Source organism: Bison bison, unplaced genomic scaffold (genome assembly GCF_000754665.1).
Source record: "Bison bison bison isolate TAMUID 2011002044 unplaced genomic scaffold, Bison_UMD1.0 scf7180017864068, whole genome shotgun sequence".
In the NCBI taxonomy this organism is placed as follows: domain Eukaryota; kingdom Metazoa; phylum Chordata; class Mammalia; order Artiodactyla; family Bovidae; genus Bison; species Bison bison.
Genome location: NW_011494640.1, coordinates 4,914,108 through 4,927,744, shown reverse-complemented (window position 1 = coordinate 4,927,744; position 13,637 = coordinate 4,914,108). Strand labels below are relative to the sequence as shown.

The window sequence follows — 13,637 nt, the reverse complement described above, 5'->3', positions numbered from 1 at the left end:
GCTCTTGGGTCGGAAGCAAGCTGGAAGCCTGAGCACAGGACCCTGGGAGGAGGAGGACCAGGGCAGAGGAGAGGAGCAGCAGCGGGCTGGGAGAGTTCAACGGGACCGCCTGACCAAGAGGGTATGAGGGACATGCCCCTAGCACAGACGGCACAGCTGAGGTGAGAGGCACGCTAACTCTGCCAGAAACGTGAGTCCCAGTCTCTGACGGTCTGATTGGCCTTGCTGGTGATTCCGTCTCAGCACCCTGCTGGGTCCTGGTCGCCAGAGATGGAGAGACTGAGCAGAGTCAGGCAGGTGTTCTCTACCTGAAGAAGGGAAACTTTAAAAACCTGGTAGGATTCTAAGGATGAGCTCTAGAGGAGAGGGTGCTAGAGCAGTGAGGAATGGGTTTGGATCCTGTGTCTCAGCTACTCCCAATAGAAGGGGGAGAGCCCGCCAAGAGGCAAAAGGAAGTAGGGCCCAGAATTAAGAGTGTTTCAGGAGAGGCACAGGCCTGTCAAACAGACTGAAGCTCCCTCCCGAACCTTCTTTAAGAAGTGTGGTCAAGGCAGGGCTGGTCTGACCTCCACGCCAGAGGTGCTGATAAGGGAAGGAGGTTGCTCCTCTTCCCGTTTGCTGGTGGCCTCTTGGCAGAGGACATGTTTTATAATGGAAAAAATAGATCCTTGGTTCATGCTCTCCTTTGAGAATGACCAGAGGTACCTTCCCAGAAAATGCACTCCACACACAAAACCTTTCAAATAAATGCAGCTTATCCGTAACCCTGGACGAGGAGGTACAGCTGCTGGGTCTTAAAGGGAAATTAAAACTACCTGCTTGAAATATGTCTATGGTTCAGAGCTTGAATGAATGGGATACTGAGACAGTAAATCAGTGGTCAAATATTTGTTCGTGATTTTTTTTTTTTTAAGAGGAATGAAGAAGACAGGGAGGGGTATCAGAAGGTCAACAAATATATTTCCCATTTTCCAGAGTAAAAGAAGGTAGACTCCCCAGAGAGGCTGGTGGAGCTTGGAGCTTGATATTATACCTGTGTAAGGTTCTAGAAAATATTACTGCTAAAGAGATGATTTCTGAGCATTTTGGAAAGGAAACCGTGTACCCACAGCCAGCATGGATTCACTAAGAGTAAGTTCAGTCGTACTAATCTCATAGACACGTGTAGATCAGGGGGCAAAGGGCATGGCTGCCTGGATTCAGTTCTCTGCTCTGAGACTGATTTAACCTGTCTTTCCATCTGTCAGAATGTAGGTGACAATATGAGTATGTTCAGGTTATTATGTCCTCACATAGTCTATGCACAGAGAACAGTAGCTATTAGAATTATTCCTTTATGTATTAGATGTTGAATGATTGTACAGGTCTGTTTTAACAGACCTGTAAAACAATGAAAAACTAGGAGCTGGATGGAGTTTCAGGTTAGCAATTCATAATTAATTGAACACCATATCCATAAGGTGCCAGAAAATGGATTGCCACCATCCTGGAGAGAAATTTTTAGTGGATTTGTCTTCACTTAGCACAGCCGAAGATTGTTATTAAAGACTCAGATAAAAGGTGACAACAAATATATGCCACAAAGGAATAGAAAGCAGATCGCAGAGACCCTGAAATAAGGCTTCATAAAGATCCAGAGAGGCCAGAATATATAACAGGCTGAAGTTAAATACAGACAAACTGAGGTCTTCAACACAACACTATAAAGCAATTATCCTCCAATTAAAAAAAAATTTAAGGATTAAAAAACCCTCAAAAACTGAGGTCTTCCACTTGAGGACCCAGCTTTGTAAATAAGAGGTGTGAGAATAAGGCATAATAATAGGAAATAATACTAAATGTAGTCATTACACAGTGTAATAATTACTAAAATGTAGGTAACTTCATATCATATTCAAACTACGCTGTGAAGGAAGTATTATTATTATCTTCTTTACACATGAGGAAATGGAAACCTAGAAAAATGTTGAATGAAGTCAGACACTAAATGGGGAAGCCAGAATTTGAACCCAGGCAGTCTGACTGGAGAGCTGACCCTGAGTAAACAAAATTCTGTGTAAGTCCAGTAAAATTAAACAGAATGATGCTGCTGCCCCAAAGCTACCTGTGACTACATAACGTGTGACTTCAGGAGCCTGCTGAAGGTCTCTTCCCACTGTAAGCTTATGAGGCAACAACAGCACACACGTGCCCCAGGTGCTGTGCTTTTCAGGGCACACCGACAGAGAGATGACTTTCAGAGACAACAGATGGCGAGGGGGCTCAGAACCTGTCATTCGAGGTGTCCTTAAAGGAACTGGACAAATTTAGCCTGGAGAAGAGAAGACTCGACAGGGACTTGCCAAGAGAGCACGGCTTGTATTTAAAGTGGATCCTCAAGAAAATGGATTCCACCTAGTTCTGTGATTCTTGACAGTTTTCTGGAAGTAGCCTGGGTTTAGGTTTTAACTCTACCACAAGAGGAACTTTCTAACTTTTGGAGCTCCAAAGGTGAACCACACAGTTGGAAGAATTGAGTCTCTTGTCTTCGGACATAGACAGTCATCAAGTACAACATTGGGCCAGACGGCTTGCCGAGGCTCTCTGAAAATGAGCCCCCTGGGTTAGTAGCATTTCTTCAGGGATTCCAGGGCCATCTTTGTCACATGATGTTTGGGACCCAAAACTCACGTAACTTGTGGGAATCTTTTTAATTCAGTCCACCCTGAAAGTTGGCTGCTCCATCTGCTGGACTTGGGAGATGGCCCCTGACCTGTCTCTGGGTCATGCCAGGGCTTGGCCATATGGGAATTTAGATAGGTTGGGAAGTCAGACCTCATGCTCTTTGTGTCCCCTGCTGGCAGACCCAACCACTCTGCTGATCTGGGACCACGTGCACCCTGTCAGCTTTGCCAGTCGCTCACCAGATTTCGACTACATGACCGCTTCCCTTTTTTTTCTAGTCTGTTGGTTTCTGTGCTCTCCCCGCCTCATCCCCTCACACAGCCCACAGCCTGGTTTGAGCTCGCTGAGCTCTTGGCTCTAGTCCCGAGGGTAGGGTTTTTTCCCGTCTCTCAGGAGAGAGACGCTCTGCCCGAGTCCCCACCTCTTTTCCCAGCTTAGTATAGCCTTTTTCCTCTGTGCCGGCTCTCAAGAATTACTCCTTCCCTGCTGGTGTTCTACTGTCTGCTCCAGGCCCTGGTCTGGCCTTTATTAGGAAGGACTTCCCTCCACCAATGCACTGGGGTCAGGCTCCTGCTTGAGCAGTCTCAGCAACCCCTTTCCAGTCTCTCTCCTCCCGCAAGGCCCCGGAGATGTGATCCCTAGGTTGGCAGTGGTTTCCTGAGCCTCCTGGTCTGTCTAAACTGAATGGTAACAGGTAGAATCTCTGATGAGGGCGTACTGGACATTCCCCCTTGCTGTGTGTGGCCCAACTGTGAGCCTCTTGCTCCTACTGGAAATACAGCCTTCAGGATAAACAGTCACCTTACTCAGACCAAAAAGAAAAACACTTGTACAGCATGTTTAGGATCTTTGCTTTTCAGAGAAATACTTTCTACCTCCCTGTACCCAAGAATCCAACCCCAGTTGAGAGCCATTGCCTCTGAGACGCCTCCTTTCTCTTTGGTCAGATCGTGACAGAGCAGTGAGCTCTTGGTTCTCAGCCCTGTACTTGCTCAGAGTGGCCTCCAGAAAGACTTAGCCACAGAGTAAATGAGACACTCAGTCTTGCATGAATCCAGACACAGCAGTCTTTAAATTTGCTTATTCGTTGTTCATTCCACAAGTCTCTTGACTGCTTGCTCATGTTGGGCGCTATTCTTTAGGTTCTGGGGATCAGCAGTGATCTTTTTCGTTTGTTTTCAGGAGATTTTTGTGGGGGTTGCGGGGGGCATGCTGCAAGGCTTGCAGGATCTTAGCTCCTTGACCAGGGAGGGATCAAACCAGGGCCCCCTGCAGTGGAAACATGAAGTCCTAACCACTTGACCACCAGGGAACTCTGGTTTAGCAGTGATCTGCCCAGACAAACCCCTGCCCTTGAGGTCCTAACTCAGGGGAGAGCTGTCATAGATCACATGTTATAGACATAGCACTTTACATTGAGAGTAGCATGTTAGAGGCAGGACACTATTTAACAAGCATTCTTGATATATTCCCTTAAAGTTCTCATGTTCCTCTCTCCTTCACATATGACCCTATGGGACAATATAAATATATTAAGATAATATAAATTCTTCTAGCCCTGCCATCTCCTCCTTCCCCATATTTCTTTCCAGATTCTTGAAGTTAGTCCGACTCCAGGTTTTCTCATTTTGCCTGCTTAATCCCCAAAGGACACTTGGGGAAAATTGGGTAGATCTTCCATGGGCATAGGATGCATACCCTATCCAGCAGTTTGAACACCTGTAAATCTTTGGGGTGGGGTTAGAAGCCTAAAAACGTTCTTCAAAGATTGCTTACTGTGGTGTGTTTCCAAACATGTTCCTGAATTTTGTTGGTTCATTCATTTATTTATTAAATATTAAGCTCTTACTATGTGCTGGTTACTGCATAGGTGCTGGGAATTCAGAGATCAGTAAAAATAGACATGAGCTTGTGTTTATAGAATTTATAGCCTACCCTGACTCTTGCCTGGAAAATCCCATGGACGGAGGAGCTTGGTAGGCTGCAGTCCATGGGGTCGCTAAGAGTTGGACACCACTGAGCAAGTTCACTTTCACGAAGGAAATGGCAACCCACTCCAGTGTTCTTGCCTGGAGAATCCCAGGGCCAGGGGAGCCTGGTGGGCTGCCGTCTATGGGGTCACACAGAGTCGGACACGACTGAAGTGACTTAGCATAGCATAGCCTACCATGAGAGAGATGTTAAGAGCATAATCCCACAGATGTCAGGTCATAACCGTGACCATGCTTTGGTGCTGGTGACCAGTCAAGAAGGGTTCCCCAGGGAGGCGATATGTGTGTCAAGGTCTGAAGGTAGGAAGTAACTGGGCCAGGGGCAAACCCGTGCAGAGCAGGACTTTTCAGGGCAGGATGCTAACGAGCAGGCATCAGAAGAACTCCCTCCAAAACCCCCTGAGACCTGAGGGGTTCGTTTCCATGAGGGAACCAGATCTGCAGCCCTTTCCTCCTTTGTTGACCATGAAACATTACTTAGGGCATTTCTCAGGACATACTTCAGGAAACACTAGTCATTGTAACCTAAACAGCAGAGAAAACAAGTGAAGGAAAGTTGGTTCAGAGAAGGGATTATTGACATGACCTCTCGGGTCAGCAGCTCTAAAGGAACTGTGCTCCTGAGTTCCCTGAAGATGAGTGGGCTGTTCTGCTGTCGCCTGTCTCCATTCTCCTCCCACCTGGTGAGTCCGTGGCTAGTTCACTGCTGACCTCTAGGTCCTTGAAGGTAGGGACCACCTCTTTTTGTCTTTGTAGCCCCAGGACCTAGACCTTTATTTAGCACATAGGAGATGTTTTCTGAATGAATGACCCTTGAGTAATTTCCAGGGACATCCATGGGGTCAGGCGTAAGCTCTGTTTCACAGGGATGCAGAATTGGACTCTACTATTCATAACTTTTGGTTCTGTATGTTTGCAGCATAAGTCTGCTTGCTTTGGAGCTAATGTTTATGATGGGGCTTTTAAAAGAGACCTTACCTCTGAAAAAAGGTAGTATTCAAGATGAAACTGAGTGTAACTGAGTTAAGGAGGAAAAAATGAAACCTCCTGTACTTTTTCTAATAAAAGATATTTCTTCTTTCTCTACCAGGAGCAGTATGCTGTTTGGCATTTTATCACAACTGTTTACTTTTATTTCATTTCGGTTCTTGATTCCCTTTCTTTGAGTTTTTATGTCCATTACCTTATAAATTTGCTTTTTAATTTTTCCATCTAAGAGCTATTAGACCTGCGACAATCATAACCATTACTCTCACAATTTCAAATTATTGATGATTTTTATTTGCTCTTACATAGAATCAACATTTTCAATACAATTCATGCTCAAATATTTTTAAGTGTAGTAATTTTTGACAGCTGTTTTTATCAGGTAAAATGGTGCGGAATTTTAAGATTCTCTTTTCTAAAAGAACTTGAATACCAACAACTGTAAAAAGTATGTTTTCTTTTTCTAGGATTTACTTACAAGACATAAATTGCTCAGTGCGGAATTTTTGGAACAACATTATGATAGAGTAAGTATGTGAAATTCTATTTTAAAATAGCACACTGTAAGTTTTGTTACCAGAATGAAAGCTTTTAATTAGATTTTGTACCAGAAGATTTATTTTGGAAATATGTTTTTAATTGGTGCTGTAATCATTTCTCTATGAAAGCCGAGATAGAGAGTGTTACTTGGTCAGAAGCAGAATTTTCTTTCTGATGACACACTCCCCTTTCCATCTTTTCTTGCTTTAGAAGAGGAAAATAAAGCACTTTGCTGCTGAATGATAATACATAGTTAAGATAAAGAGAAAATTACTATGTGGCTTCTTTTCTTTCCCTATACTTCCCGTCCATTGCTCACATCCCAGCTGCTTACGAAGAGAGAGACAGGGACTCTGTGGCAGTGGGTGAGCAGAGGCCTAGCCTAGAGGACACAGCAGGTGGATGAGCAGTGTCCCCATTCTGCTGCTGGCTCCTGTGGCCAAGGCCGAGGCCTTAATTCTGAAGACTCAGGAGTCAGTACTTACTTGTAAAGAAGGACATTGGTTAGTTCAGCCATAAGGCCCCCTCCAGCTGGAGTTGATGTTAGACTTCCTGGTGATAGAACCCACAGAGGTTTGTGAGCAGGTCTGGGCACTCTGATGACCTGGTTGCCCTTGATCATTATGACAGCAGGGTCACTCCTTCTCTCCCACGTGTCCCCTCTGCTCCCTACGATGCCCACGAGCACTTCTCTGTGCCGCACTAGTTTAATTTTGGCGCTGTCCAAAACCGTATAGGTGCTCCTGGAGAAGTTACCATGATCACAGTCCATTTAAAATTTCTCTCTCTCCTCTAAAATTTGGCTTAGTTTTTCATTCTTCCACTAGTTATTTGAATTTCTAAAATCCCAGGTTTTGTTAATACTTCATTACTCACTGTTCAACTAGCTTTTCTTTTCAGGGGTGGGAGGGCAGTTTGGCTATGTCACAGCTTATGGGATCCTAGTTCCCCGACCAGGGATTGAATATGTGCCCTCGACAGTGAAAGTGTGGAGTCCCAGCCACTGGACCACCAGGAAATTGCCTGTGCTGTTCAGCTAAATTAGAAGATTCTTGGAGGCAGAGCTTATGCTTTCTAGTTCTTCCATGTTCCTGTTCCCATCTTTCCCTCCCACTAGCAGTAACATCATAACACAGTGCAGAGTCCATAGTAATTCCCTCAGAAATAGCCTCATTGATGACATAAGCATCAGTGGTCATTTATTTTTATTTTTGCTCGTGTGCACTGCGATGTTGGAGAAGGCACTGGCACCCCACTCCAGTACTCTTGCCTGGAGAATCCCATGGACACAGGAGCCTGGTAGGCTGCAGTCCATGGGGTCACTAAGAGTCGGACACGACTGACGACTTCACTTCCACTTTTCACTTTCATGCATTGGAGAAGGAAATGGCAACCCACTCCAGTGTTCTTGCCTGGAGATTCCCAGGAATGGGGGAGCCTGGTGGGCTGCCATCTACGGGGTCGCACAGAGTCAGACATGACTGAAGTGACTTAGCAGCAGCAGCACTGGGATGTAGGGTGTTTTTTCCATGTGTTTGCTGGTTTTAGTCAGAAGCACGTTTTGTCCCCGCCTGTGGCAGAGTCAGAAGCATGGGCTTCAGCACCACACTGTGTGCAGTTGGCTTCAAGTCTCAGCTTCACCATGTGCTTCCCTGACCCTCTGTACTTTTAGGATCCTCAGCTCTGAGAGAAGGCTCATAACAGCACCTTCTCGTTACTACTAGGTTGCTGTGAGGATTAGGTAAGAATGTGTATGCCGAGTGCAAGGCACAGTGCCTGGAACACAGTAAGCATTTAATAAGCATTAACAAATTGTTTTTATTAGAACATGATCTCAAAGGTTTTTATAATTAAGCATACAAGTGTCTTAATTTAAAACCTACCAACGATATTTCCAAGAAACTTACTATAGGCAATGATGTCACTTTAATTTTGCAATAAAATATTTTCCTGTGTTATTAATGGGTGACATTGGTTATCAGGATTTTAGAAAACATACGTGCAGCAGCTAACTGAAATTTATATGTAAATATGTATGTATGTATGTATACAGTGCAGTCAGATCTGGGAGAGGAGAAGAAAAGGGGAGATACAAGCAATTTAAATTAAGCAGAACATGGAGTTATTACACAAAAACACATGCTCTAAAGTCTGTACACTTTGGTTCTGAGCTTTCTAATAATCAAAACATAGAGGGAAACAAAACCATTAAAAGATCACAGTGTCTGTGAAGCTTGTTCAAAAGAAACAGCCTTTTCTAGCACTGGGGCCTGAAGCACATTTCTCCCATTGGCATTCTTAGATAGGAGTTGAGTTGCAGCATCATGGAGTTGACGCCATCCCCAGGGGTGGCTCTGCAGTGAAAAAAATGCTGAACTGAAGTGCAGCTCATGGAGAGCAAATCTCTGAGAAGCCCAGACAATGCCAGTCCTTTGTCTGTCCTAGTCCTTTACTGCTGACCCGGGGCTGAGATCTAACCAGGCAGTTCTCCTTCAGGATAATCTCCTGCAACCAAGCTTACCCTAAAAATTATGCAGCAGAAAATCTTAACTTGCATGTTCTGTCAAGAACTTGAGGTGTTCCTGTGTTACTGATCAAAGGCGGATCCAACTGTTTTCCATCATGACTTGATGATCATTTGAGGAGAAGGAAGGGGTAACAGCCACCTCTGAAGACAGAAGTCTAACTCCCTTGCATACTACATAGAGGGCGATCCCACCTCTGCCTAGAGATAAAAGAATGGATGCAGGGGTGGTTCTGGGTTAGCGCTAAAACCTCTTCTGTAAGGGGCCAGCCAGAGAGCAAATATTTGAGGCTTCATGGCCATGCATTCTTGGTCAACTTTCCTGTCAGTTCTACCACAAAGGCAGCCATAAACAATTCATAAACGAATTTATTTACAGTACACGAATGAGCACGGCTGTGTTCCAGTAAAACGTGTATAAAAACACACAGTGGGTTGGATGTAGCCCAGGAGCTAGAGTTTGCCAATCCCCGCTCTAAACCACAAATGAATGGCGGATGAGGGCCCATCATAAAGCAAAGGCAGAAGAAGTCTGAGCGTGGACAGAATACACAGCATCCTCTGACACCCGGCAGCGTCACACTAGTACTGCAGCATTTTGCAACTTCAGAAGCCTGTCCATAGTTCAAACAAACAGAAAGCTAACTGGCCCACTCCTCTGAATTTTGGGGAGGGGGGCCCTGCCCCTGTGTGTCCCTCCTGTCTGTGCCCCACCTCCCTACTGTCCTCTGCTTCTGCTCCTTGCCCTTCCAGGGACACGGTTCTTGTCAGTGAGCCCAGCCCGTTTGTAAATCTAGTGGATCCTCGTCAGCTCTGCAGTCTGTATCATTTTGCATTTTCCAGGTCTTCAGTCTTGTGTTCTGTTTTTATCCCGAAGAGTATCCCTTCTCCCCATATTTAAACAAAATCTCTCTCATTATTAAAGTTGAGCTCAAGTCCTACCATTTATGGGACACCTTCCTACCCAACAGTGCTGAATGTCTCTCTCTTCTATTCTTAATTATTTTCTTGCTTTGAAAGAACAGATAACTTTTCTCTTTGTGGTTGTGCTTTGGACTAGTTGAGTTGTAAAAAAAAAAAAAAATGTGAATTTTCTAATTCAACACAAGGAAATGAGAACAGTGAGAAAACAGTGGGATGGGGAGGTGGGGAAGGGATTTAAGTTGTGTGCATATGAAGTGTGGGTGACAGAAGAGAGAGAAGCTCTGTGCACACTTCTCTGGAGCCGTGAGGGGGCCAGCCCAGGAGCCTTTTCATGACAGTAACCAGCGGATATCACTCGAGGATGAGTGTGAAACGGACAGGAGGAGCAGAGCTTGGGCTGAGATTGGCCTCTGTGCCATTAAAAGTGTATGCTCAAGCTTTTCAATGTTTTCTACTGCTCTTAAGAAAATCCTCTGATGTGTGTTTTCTTGTCTTTTAGTTCTTCAGTGAATATGAGAAGTTACTTCATTCAGAAAATTATGTGACAAAAAGACAGTCACTCAAGGTATGACAGATCATCTGAGTTGCTCATTTCTCTCCACCCCTTGTTGGAAACGTGTATGGGTCCCAGACCTTTGTAGGAAACATGCGTGTGTCCCTGGTCGAGATTTTTGTGGAAAGGAGCAGGGCTCAGCAGTGGTTCACCCAGGGCACCCACCCCAACTCACCTCCTTCTGTGTTAGAGATACCAAAATAGAATATGCAGAATTTTGAAGAAGATCTAATCTCCAAGTGAGGAAGTTCTTTAGGTTTTAGAGCCTTATTTTTAAAACTTAGAATCGTTGTCACGGAGTTGAAGGCACCACAGGTGTTGTGCTCCCGGGATTCTGCCCAGAGGGTCCCAGGCTTGCTGTGTGAGGGGAGGGACGGCTGCCAGCAGTGACCTGGGGAACCAGAGGGCTTTGGCTGCTTTGTGTCAAAAAAGGATGTGGACAGTTCCATTTGAAACTTAGACTTAAAACTCTAGAATAGGGGCTGGCAAGCGACAGCCCATGAGCCATATCCAGCCCACTGCCTGTTTTTGTAAATAAAATTCTGTCTGAACGCAGATGCACTTGTTCATTTATGTATTGTCTGTGGCTGTTTTGGCTACAACAGCAGATTTGAGTGGTTGCCTCAGACACTTTACGGGTAGCGAAGACTTTAGTGTTTCCTGTCTTGCTCTTTACAGATCATTTGTTAACCCCTACTCTAGAAAATTCTCACTGTATTTAATAAATGTATGCCCCTTCCTTCTGTCAGGAAGTGGTCCTGACTGGAGTTACAGATGGAATCACAAAGGATTTGTGGGCGGAAATTTGCAATTCCATTTGTGTTTTTTGTCTGGTCCACTTTAAATTCTACTCTGCCCAGAGCGCTTCCCCTCAGAGATATCTGAGTTCATTTTAATCAAGACAATCCATTCCGCCTACTGCTGCTCCTATGGGGATTTCACTCTTTTACACCTTGTCTTTCTGTGGAAATTGACTAAAGGACATTAGGAACATTCCCAAAAGATTCCTTCCCCCTGACTAGTTCCTTCGTTTTCCGTAAGGCCATGAGAAATGTGTCACCGCTACGGTGCTCCGTCAGGTGGAGCCTGGCCTCCCAGGCATCCTTTGGTCCAGTGCCAGGGATCCTTAACCTGTTCTCCGTGTGCAGGTGTGCTGGCCGGGCAATCGCCGGTGGTTGTGGTAGCTGATAGGGACAGTCCGTTTGTTTTCAGGGTGGATGTGGTACACCTGGCGGCTGTTTAAGGCATTGCTCCTCCCTGTGTGTCAGTGTGACCTAGTGCGGGCTCCCCTGAGAGCCTCGCGGAGAAGCAGCCCTCTGCCAGGAACCTCTCTGTATCCAAGGGCCTCTTCCCGCCGTTGGATGCACTCAGTATTTTCTGAGGCCAAGGAGGCTAGAGAGGTTTTCCTTGCATACTAGCTTCCAGGACTGATACCTCCTCGGGGGAGGGAGGGGGTTCTTAATTGGCAAATCAGAAGACTTGGACCAAATGCTGAATTCTTGGGCTGCTTAGATAGGAGAAAGGCTTTCAAGACCTTCTAACACTTAAGAATTACCAACATGAAAGGAAGATTATGACTGCCACTTGTAAGACCTTAGTAATGGATATGAAGCCAGCCTTTCATGCCTGCAGTTTCTCCTGAACACATGGAGAAATTTTGAGGACCAGTGGTACTCTAAACATGTATTTTAATTTGTACTCCCTTTTTTTGCAGCCACATTGGCGTTTATTTAAATTTGGATTTATTTAAATTTATTTAATTTTAATAATAATTAAATTAATTTATTTATTTAAACTTGAATTCCCTGTACCAGATTTCAGGGGGTTTTTTGGCCACGCTGTGTGGCTTATGGAATCTTAGTGCCCCGACCAACAATTGAACCCTGGCCCTCAGCAGTGAGAGTGTGGAGTCCTAACCACTGGACTGCCAGGGTTTTATTTTTAATAAGATTGTCCTGACATTTCTAAATTTTTACATCCAAAGAAATATTTTAAATTACTGGTTACCCTCCCCTAGATAATCAAGCTGAAATGAGCCATTTTCAGTACCTCTGGTTTGTGTGACAAAAAATGAACACTGTGAGTAAATCTGTACTCACTTCATGCTAACTTCTGAGCCTCTGAAAGTAAATACTGGGCTTCTTACTTTGAAAATTGTAGATTTTGTGATTCGGATTAGTGTGAAACCTGTCTGAGTTTTTGAATTCTTCCTCTAAATTCTTTATAAATCCTAAACAGATTTGTTTTCCTGCACATCAGGTTATTTTTGATTTACTGATATGTTATTTATCTAGAGATCAGTTATCTGGAGTCTTCAGGTATGTAGAACATAGCCAGGAACCCAGAAAGGAATTAACAAAAGCAGGTAAACCTTGGCAAGGTAGCTCTGGCCATGCGTTTTCCTACCCTTGGACCTCACTCCATGTCTCTGTTGGACTCAGGTCCACTGTGCTTTGCAGGTGTTCATGCTGTTATTTCGCACTGCACTGTCGTAAGATACAGGCGCCAGCATCCGCTCCCTTGTGCAGATGATGAAACTGAAGCACAGAGAAGTTAAATAATATGCTCAAGGATATAGTGCTCCCAAGGAGCAAAATGCCAGGATTTGAACCCAGGCAGGCTGGTGCCAGGAGCCAGGCTGGATGCCACTCTGTTGTGCCTCTGGCTCCTGCCCCCATGCAGGCCACACCACCTGCACACTAGTCCTTGACTGGAAGTTGGCACCATGACAACATGAAGAGGTGACCGCTAGTTTCAGAAAAATCTAGAAAAAGCAGGTTTGATTTTAAAATTAAGAGCTGATGTGGTATAATCAACTCCATAGAACTCAGTAAGCACAGACTTAACTGAAGCGACAGATTTTTTTTTTTTTTTTTAGCTTAATTAACATCATTAGTGATACTGTGGTGTCACTAAGAGAAGCTTAGAATATCTTCAGGATACCTTGCTTAAGAAGGACCAGAAAAGTACTTGTTTTTATAAAGCTTTTTGAATCAGATAAGATAAAATGATGTTTGGCGTGTATCAGTCAGTTCAGTTCAGTTCAGTCACTCAGTCGTGTCCAACTCTCTGTGACCCCATGAATCGCAGCACGCCAGGCCTCCCTGTCCATCACCAACTCCGGGAGTTCACTCAGACTCACGTCCATAGAGTCGGTGATACCATCCAGCCATCTCATCCTTTGTCGTTCCCTTCTCCTCCTGCCCCCAATCCCTCCCAGCATCAGAGTCTTTTCCAATGAGTCAACTCTTCCCATGAGGTGGCCAAAGTACTGGAGTTTCAGCTTTAGCATCATTCCTTCCAAAGATATCCCAGGGCTGATCTCCTTCAGAATGGACTGGTTGGATCTCCTTGCAGTCCAAGGGACTCTCAAGAGTCTTCTCCAACACCACAGTTCAAAAGCATCAATTCTTCGGCACTCAGCCTTCTTCACAGTCCAACTCTCACATCCATA

General features: G+C 44.8%; 1 protein-coding gene across 1 annotated transcript in view; it reads left to right on the top strand.

Moving 5' to 3' along the window:
• The window catches only part of CAB39 (calcium binding protein 39), a 59,943-nt gene that overhangs the window by 39,052 nt on the left and 7,254 nt on the right, over positions 1 to 13,637 (top strand). The window contains exons 5-6 of the mRNA XM_010836982.1: positions 6,110 to 6,169; positions 10,130 to 10,195. Of these exons, the coding sequence (XP_010835284.1) occupies positions 6,110 to 6,169; positions 10,130 to 10,195 (126 nt within the window). The remainder of the gene's footprint in view (positions 1 to 6,109; positions 6,170 to 10,129; positions 10,196 to 13,637) is intronic.